Raw genomic sequence first — 9455 nt, 5'->3', positions numbered from 1 at the left:
GGAAATTGGAGGCATTTCCGCAGGGGACTGATGTGTGCAGTTAACACACGTCTGTTGGGAACCCCAAGAGGAAGGTGTGATGCGTACAGTAGCAAGTTTTCCCTCAGTATGAAACTAAGATTATCGAACCAGTAGGAGTCAAGGAACACGTGAAGGTTGTTGGTGACGGAGTGTAGTGCGGCGCAACACCAGGGATTCCGGCGCCAACGTGGAACCTGCACAACACAATCAAAGTACTTTGCCCCAACGTAACAGTGAGGTTGTCAATCTCACCGGCTTGCTGAAAACAAAGGATTAACCGTATAGTGTGGACGATGATGTTTGTTTGCGAAGAACAGTAAAGAACAAGTATTGCAGTAGATTATATTTCAGATGTAAAGAATGGACCGGGGTCCACAGTTCACTAGTGGTGTCTCTCCCATAAGACAAATAGCATGTTGGGTGAACAAATTCCAGTTGGGCAATTGACAAATAGAGAGGGCATAACAATGCACATACATATCACGATGACTACTATGGGATTTAATCAGGGCATTACGACAAAGTACATAGACCGCTATCCCACATGCATCAATGCCTAAAAAGTCCACTTTCAGGTTATCATCCGAACCCCTTCCAGTATTAAGTTGCAAACAACAGACAATTGCATTAAGTATGGTGCGTAATGTAATCAACACAAATATCCTTAGACAAAGCATCGATGTTTTATCCCTAGTGGCAACAAGCACATCCACAACCTTAGAACTTTCTCGTCATCGTCCCGCATTCAATGGAGGCATGAACCCACTATCGAGCATAAATACTCCCTCTTGGAGTTACAAGTATCAACTTGGCCGCAGCCTCTACTAGCAACGGAGAGCATGCAAGAACATAAACAACACATATGATAGATTGATAATCAACTTGACATAGTATTCCATATTCATCGGATCCCAACAAACACAACATGTAGTATTACAAATAGATGATCTTGATCATGATAGGCAGCTCACAAGATCTAACATGATAGCACAATGAGGAGAAGACAACCATCTAGCTACTGCTATGGACCCATAGTCCAGGGGTGAACTACTCACACATCAATCCGGAGGCGATCATGGTGACGAAGAGCCCTCCGGGAGATGATTCCCCTCTCCGGCAGGGTGCCGGAGGCGATCTCCTGAATCCCCCGAGATGGGATTGGCGGCGGCTGCGTCTCTGGAAGGTTTTCCGTATCGTGGCTCTCGGTACAGGGGGTTTCGCAACGAAGACTTTAAGTAGGCGAAAGGGTAGGGTTGGAGGCGGCGCGAGGGACCCACACCATAGGGCGGCGCGGGCCCCTCCCTGGCTGCGCCGGCCTATGGGTACGGGCCCTCGTGGCCCCACTTCGTATCCCCTTCGGTCTTCTGGAAGCTTCGTGGAAATATAAGACCCTGGGCGTTGATTTCGTCCAATTCCGAGAATATTTCCTTTGTAGGATTTCTGAAACCAAAAACAGCAGAAAACAGGAATCGGCTCTTCGGCATCTCGTCAATAGGTTAGTGCCGGAAAATGCATAATAATGACATAAAGTGTGTATAAAACATGTGAGTATCATCATAAAATTAGCATGGAACATAAGAAATTATAGATACGTTTGAGACGTATCAAGCATCCCCAAGCTTAGTTCCTACTCGCCCTCGAGTAGGTAAACGATAACAAGGATAATTTCTGAAGTGACATGCTATCATAATCTTGATCAATACTATTGTAAAGCATATGAGATGAATGCAGCGATTCGAAGCAATGGTAAAGACAATGGTTAAACGACTGAATCATATAGCAAAGACTTTTCATGAATAGTACTTTCAAGACAAGCATCAATAAGACTTGCATAAGAGTTAACTCATAAAGCAATAAATTCTTAGTAGAAAGCTTTGAAGCAACACAAAGGAAGATATAAGTTTCAGCGGTTGCTTTCAACTTCAACATGTATATCTCATGGATGATTGTCAACATAAAGCAATATAACAAGTGCAATAGGTAAACATGTAAGAATCAATGCACACAGTTGACACAAGTGTTTGCTTCTAAGATAGAAAGAAGTAGGTAAACCGACTCAACATAAAGTAAAAGAATGGCCCTTCGCAGAGGAAGCATGGATTACTATTTTTGTGCTAGAGCTTTTATTTTGAAAACATAGAAACAATTTTGTCAACGGTAGTAATAAATCATATGTGTTATGTATAAGACATCCTATAAGTTGCAAGCCTCATGCATAGAATACTAATAGTGCTCGCACCATGTCCTAATTAGCTTCGATTAACTCGGATTATCATTGCATAACATATGTTTCAATCAAGTGTCACAAAGGGGTACCTCTATGCCGCCTGTACAGAGGTCTAAGGAGAAAGTTCGCATTGGATTTCTCGCTTTTGATTATTCTCAACTTAGACATCAATACCGGGACGACATAGACAACAGATAATGGACTCCTCTTTTAATGCTTAAGCATTCAACAACAGGTAATATTCTCATAAGAGATTGAGGATTTGTGTCCAAACTGAAACTTCCACCATGATTCATGGCTTTAGTTAGCGGCCCAATGTTCTTCTCTAACAATATGCATACTCAAACCATTTGATCATGAAAATCACCCTTACTTCAGACAAGACGAACATGCATAGCAACTCACATGATATTCAACAAAGGTGTAAAAGTTGATGGCATCCCCAGAAACATGGTTATCGCTCAACAAGCAACTTATAAGAAATAAGACACATAGCAACATATTCAATACCACAATAGTTTTTAAGGCTATTTTCCCATGAGCTATATATTGCGAAGGCAAAGAATAGAATTTTAAAGGTAGCACTCAAGTAATGTACTTTGGAATGGCAGAGAAATACCATGTGGTAGGTAGGTATGGTGGACACAAATGGCATAGTTTTTGGCTCAAGGATTTGGATGCACGAGAAGTAATCCCTCTCAATACAAGGCTTAGGCTAGCAAGGTTGTTTGAAGCAAACTCAAGTATAAACGGGTACAGCAAAACTTACATAAGAACATATTGCAAGCATTATAAGACTCTACATTGTCTTCCTTATTGTTCAAACACCTTAACCAGAAAATATCTAGACTTAGAGAGACCAATCATGCAAACCAAATTTTAACAAGCTCTATGTAGTTCTTCATTAATAGGTGCAAAGTACATGATGCAAGAGCTTAAACATGATCTATATGAGCACAACAATTGCCAAGTATCAAATTATTCAAGACATTATACCAATTACCACATGAAGCATTTTCCGTTTCCAACCATATAACAATGAACAAAGCAGTTTTCAACCTTCGCCATGAACATTAAAAGTAGCACTAAGAACACATGTGTTCATATGCAACAGCGGAGCGTGTCTCTCTCCCACACAAAGAATGCTAGGATCCGATTTTATTCAAACAAAAACAAAAACAAAAGCAAACAGACGCTCCAAGTAAAGCACATAAGATGTGACTGAATAAAAATATAGTTTCACTAGAGGTGACTCGATAAGTTGTCGATGAAGAAGGGGATGCCTTGGGCATCCCCGAGCTTAGATGCTTGAGTCTTCTTGAAATATGCAGGGATGAACCACGGGGGCATCCCCAAGCTTAGACTTTTCACTCTTCTTGATCATATTGTATCATCCTCCTCTCTTGACCCTTGAAAACTTCCTCCACACCAAACTCGAAACAAACTCATTAGAGGGTTAGTGCATAATTGAAAATTCATATATTCAGAGGTGACATAATCATTCTTAACACTTCTGGACATTGCACAAAGCTACTGAAAGTCAATGGAACAAAGAAATCCATCAAACATAGCAAAACAGGCAATGCGAAATAAAAGACAGAATCTGTCAAAACAGAACAGTTCTTAAAGACGAATTTTTCTGGGGCACTTAACTTGCTCAGATGAAAAATCTCAAATTGAATGAAAGTTGCGTACATATCTGAGGATCACGCACGTAAGTTGGCAGAATTTTATGAGTTATATACAGACGGGGCTAATCAATTTTGTGACAGCAAGAAATCTGTTTATGCGCAGTAATCCAAATCTAGTATCAACATTACTATCAAAGACTTTACTTGGCACAACAATGCAATAAAATAAAGATAAGGAGAGGTTGCTACAGTAGTAACAACTTCCAAGACTCAAATATAAAACAAAAGTGCTGTAGTAAAATAATGGGTTGTCTCCCATAAGCGCTTTTCTTTAACGCCCTTCAGCTAGGCGCAGAAAGTGTGAATCAACTATTATCGAGAGATGAAGTATTAACATTATTACCAGGGGCTTTGCGCCTATCCTTCTTACTCTTATTCTTACTCTTTGGTCTAGGAAATACTTGACCGCATCTAGGTGTAGCGGTAAAATTTAGAGTGCCTTTTCCCACATCTATGGTTGCTCCCAAGAGTTTCAGCAGGGATCTTCCAAGTGTAATTTGTCCTGTCCCTACACATTCAATAACGAGGTAATCAGTGGATACCGTTCTTCCAAGAAAGGTTGTGAACACACCTTCAGCTATCCCCTCGGGAATTATAACAGAATTATCGGTAAGAGTTATTCCTTCTCCACCTTCGGTAAGTTCCCAAAGTGTCAAAGATTCATAGATACTTTTAGGCATAAGGCAAAACTCAGATATAATATCACAACGGGCATAAAAAGTTTCACCACAAATAGCAACTTTAATAGTAGGGATCCACATTGAAGGTTTAAAATTTACTGGAACATAATCATAATATTCACGAATCTGGTTGTACCCTTCTTTTAAACAAGATATATTTGTTTCAAGAGTGTTTAATCTATCATAAATACTAACAAGAGATGAATTGAAATTACTAGCTGATCTAGATGATGTAACCAATTTCTTTATGGCATTAAAAGCTTGATCCTCATTGCAGTGAAGGAAATCTCCTCCCACTAAAGCATCCAAAGCATATCTATAGCGAACAATAAGCCCAAAATAAAAATTACTAAGAAGCAAACTTAAAGTCATTCTAGGTTTAGTTTTACCATAAAAATCCAAAATTCTAGACTAAACTTCTTCAAAACTCTCCTCACTCCCTTGTTTAAAAGTAAAGATCAATTCCTCGGGTGACGGAGTAACAAGTGCAGGACTAGACATGATAACAAAATAAAGTAAATGCAAGTAACTAATTTTTTTTGTGTTTTTAATATAGAGAACGCAAACAAGACAGTAAATAAAGTAAAACTAGCAACTAATTTTTTTTGTATTTTTGATATAGAGAACAAACAAAGCAGTAAATAAAATAAAGTAAACCAAGACAAAAATAAAGTAAAGAGATTGGATGTGGGAAACTCCCCTTGCAGTGTGTCTTGATCTCCCCGGCAACGGTGCCAGAAAAAGAGCTTGATGTGTGCAGTTAACACACGTCCGTTGGGAACCCCAAGAGGAAGGTGTGATGCGTACAGTAGCAAGTTTTCCCTCAGTATGAAACCAAGGTTATCGAACCAGTAGGGAGTCAAGGAACACGTGAAGGTTGTTGGTGACGGAGTGTAGTGCGGCGCAACACCAGGGATTCCGGCGCCAACGTGGAACCTGCACAACACAATCAAAGTACTTTGCCCCAACGTAACAGTGAGGTTGTCAATCTCACCGGCTTGCTGAAAACAAAGGATTAACCATATAGTGTGGAAGAGGATGTTTGTTTGCGAAGAACAGTAAAGAACAAGTATTGCAGTAGATTGTATTTCAGATTTCACTAGTGGTGTCTCTCCCATAAGATAAATAGCATGTTGGGTGAACAAATTACAGTTGGGCAATTGACAAATAGAGAGGGCATAACAATGCACATACATATCACGATGACTACTATGAGATTTAATCAGGGCATTACGACAAAGTACATAGACCGATATCCAGCATGCATCTATGCCTAAAAAGTCCACTTTCGGGTTATCATACGAACCCCTTCCAGTATTAAGTTGCAAACAACAGACAATTGCATTAAGTATGGTGCGTAATGTAATCAACACAAATATCCTTAGACAAAGCATCGATGTTTTATCCCTAGTGGCAACAGACACATCCACAACCTTAGAACTTTCTGTCACTCGTCCCGGATTCAATGGAGGCATGAACCCACTATCGAGCATAAATACTCCCTCTTGGAGTTACAAGTATCAACTTGGCCAGAGCCTCTACTAGCAACGGAGAGCATGCAAGAACATAAACAACACATATGATAGATTGATAATCAACTTGACATAGTATTCCATATTCATTGAATCCCAACAAACACAACATGTAGTATTACAAATAGATGATCTTGATCATGATAGGCAGCTCACAAGATCTAACATGATAGCACAATGAGGAGAAGACAACCATCTAGCTACTGCTATGGACCCATAGTCCAGGGGTGAACTACTCACCCATCAATCCGGAGGCGATCATGGTGACGAAGAGCCCTCCGGGAGATGATTCCCCTCTCCAGCAGGGTGCCGGAGGCGATCTCCTGAATCCCCTGAGATGGGATTGGCGGCGGCTGCGTCTCTGGAAGGTTTTCCGTATCTTGGCTCTCGGTACAGGGGGTTTCGCGACGAAGATTTTAAGTAGGCGGAAGGGTAGGGTTGGAGGCGGCGCGAGGGACCCACACCATAGGGCGGCGCGGGCCCCTCCCTGGCCGCTCCGGCCTATGGGTACGGGCCCTCGTGGCCCACTTCGTATCCCCTTCGGTCTTCTGGAAGCTTCGTGAAAATATAAGACCCTGGGCGTTGATTTCGTCCAATTCCGAGAATATTTCCTTTGTAGGATTTCTGAAACCAAAAACAGCAGAAAACAGCAATTGGCTCTTCGGCATCTCGTCAATAGGTTAGTGCCGGAAAATGCATAATAATAACATAAAGTGTGTATAAAACATGTGAGTATCATCATAAAAGTAGCATGGAACATTAGAAATTATAGATACGTTTGAGACGTATCAGGGACTAATATGAAGATGGGTACAACAGAATACACTGTCATATCTTTAGATCCAATACCGAGAAGAAAGACCAAACTCATTTTATGAGCATAAAATGAGAGGCATGCTTATGTTTCTCTTCATGAAAAATAGGATATTACTATGGAACCGTTAGATCTAAAAGTAACACCATCTGACCATTCGTTCCATGTCGGAACACCATATAAAATGCGTCCTACCCATCTGCCAACCCTAATCATCCACCCAACCCTTCGTCGCCGCCCCGCCCCCATGGCTACCCACTCCTATAGACAGTTTGTGTCGCCATATACCCATGTCCATTCTCTGGGGCATCAATTGTGGTGAGGATGTCCTCCTTTGTCTCCCTTGTTACATCCATCATCTTTTACTTCCAAGTTTTTATCAAATTGTTCATCATGCATTTTTATTGTACCCTGTTCCCACCTCTAGTTGTCTAGCTAGAGGAAAGGTGAACCTAGATGGTGAGGATCATGCATATTAGTCTTTGAGTTAACCCGTTTGCAACATATGGTATGTGATTTTAAGAAAAATAGAAATAATTGATTTTGCACCCTGTCTTCAATAGACCTTTTGCCAAAATGGAAGTACATTCATATCGTAACTGCTAATGTCTTCGTATGTATTGTAAACTTTTCCATTTCCTCTAAAGTTAGGGGAAGAAATCTATAATGGATTGGTCCGGTAGGTTTTGCGAGCCACAAGCAATCTCCAAAAACAGAGTAGCTAGGATCACTTCTGTGGATAATATTGATGGCGAAATGATCTGCAAATTGAAACAAGCATCAAACACAAATAAACATTTCATCTTCCCAGCATTGCTTAGTATTTCCATATTAGTTGTGCATTGTTGCCAATTACAGCTAGAACTGCACTCTTCTCGTTTTAGTGGCAGTACCCCCTATCACATTTTTATTCTCATGTTTTGAAGACATACATGGGTTCTACAAAGAAACATTACTTGTCTTCAACACAAGAATACTTCAATCTAACAAAATCAAATACCTTTAATTAAGAACCCTATAATGGATTGAGTTGATTGATTGGTAGGTTCTGTAAAGGTGAAGTATTAGCCTTAGCTAGAAAATTCGGCTTTCATTTGAGTTGGCTGGTATTTTTCAGCATAAACTTCAGTGCCCGTGTACTCCATGAATTTATTTTCGAATGAAGAGAAACATCAAAATAAAAATAAATGTTTCAATGTATACTACCATATTGGTTGGATATTACTCCCTCCGTTTTAAAATAAGTGTTGTAGATTTGTCTAGGTTGGCATGTACTATATATTAAAATATTTCTAGATACATATAAATCTGGACAAATCTGTGACACTTATTTAAGAACGGAGGGAGTATGTCTCCAGAACTAGAAGAACTGCACTTGTAGCGTCTTTTTAATCTCTTGTCCAGGATGTGAAGGTAGGATTCAGAAACAAGTCTCAACTTTAACTGGAGGGAGGTATTTTCCAAAAAGAAGTTTCTTTGTTTTTTATGCATACTATCATCTTATCTTGAAGATTATAGACCACCGAAGTGCAATTAGATCAAATTGCTTGTATGTAGTAGCATTTAAAACAAGTTTTTTAATATACATACATTCATCAAGAGAGTTGAAGATCAAGATATGCTTACACATGTTTAAAGCATGCTAGTAGTCTTTTTTTCCTCATTTCGTAAGGATCTTTCTGATTTGCTTACCTTGAATTTATTATGTTTGCAGAGAGTTAGCTATCATGCAAAGTCACAGCAAACTCTTGGTCTCCACATCCCATGTTCTGTCTGGACTACAAGGTTTGTTTGACAAACCTCCCAGACGATCTTCTGCACTCTATTTTATCTCGTTTAGGTTCCTTCTGTGATATCCTCGACTTCGCTGCAACCTGCCGCACTTGGCGTGCTGCGTTCTCTTCGTACCCATCCAAATCTACCTTTTGCACCTCATTCACGCCTCTCCTCATCCAACCCGATATCTGTGTCCATGTTCCTCGCGCTCTGCCTAACGATGGTCATCACAACTTACGCACATGTAAGGTTATGGATCCAGCCAACCAAAATAACAGTCTTCACTGCGAGATTGATGAAGAAACTCTGGAGACGATGTGTTGTGCTAGCCCTTCCTATGGTCAACTCATCTTCTGCAACCGTGGACATTGTCTTGTCATTGATCCTTTCACGGGTGCCAAGGTGTCACCTCCACGTCTCCCGTACAGTGATGAGTACAAGAAGCTGGGTTGTCAAGGGCTACCACTTCGACTTGCGCTTGCGGAGTACTCCTTGAGTGCCATTCTAACAGCTCCCCTTGCATCACCCAACTCGCATCTCCTTGTCGGGGCTTATAACTCCCTATTCGATTGGCCGGTTGGAAGTGACTCTTGGTCTCAAGTCCCCTTTCCTGGTGTACGAATAGAACAGATTGTGGAGTTCAATGGCCAGGTCATAGCCATGGATCATCTTCAGAAGATCTACACTTTGGATCTGGCCCCCCAGCTAGCGCTG

General features: G+C 40.6%; 1 protein-coding gene across 1 annotated transcript in view; it reads left to right on the top strand.

The window, feature by feature from the left end:
* The first annotated feature begins 8729 nt into the window (after window positions 1-8729).
* LOC124655793 overlaps window positions 8730-9455 on the top strand; it is a 938-nt gene continuing 212 nt past the window's right edge. The window contains exon 1 of the mRNA XM_047194635.1: window positions 8730-9445. Coding sequence (XP_047050591.1) covers window positions 8730-9445 — 716 coding nt within the window. The remainder of the gene's footprint in view (window positions 9446-9455) is intronic.

The sequence above is a fragment of the Lolium rigidum genome, chromosome 5, assembly GCF_022539505.1.
Source record: "Lolium rigidum isolate FL_2022 chromosome 5, APGP_CSIRO_Lrig_0.1, whole genome shotgun sequence".
Lineage (NCBI taxonomy): Eukaryota > Viridiplantae > Streptophyta > Magnoliopsida > Poales > Poaceae > Lolium > Lolium rigidum.
This window is presented reverse-complemented; position numbering and strand designations above follow the sequence as displayed.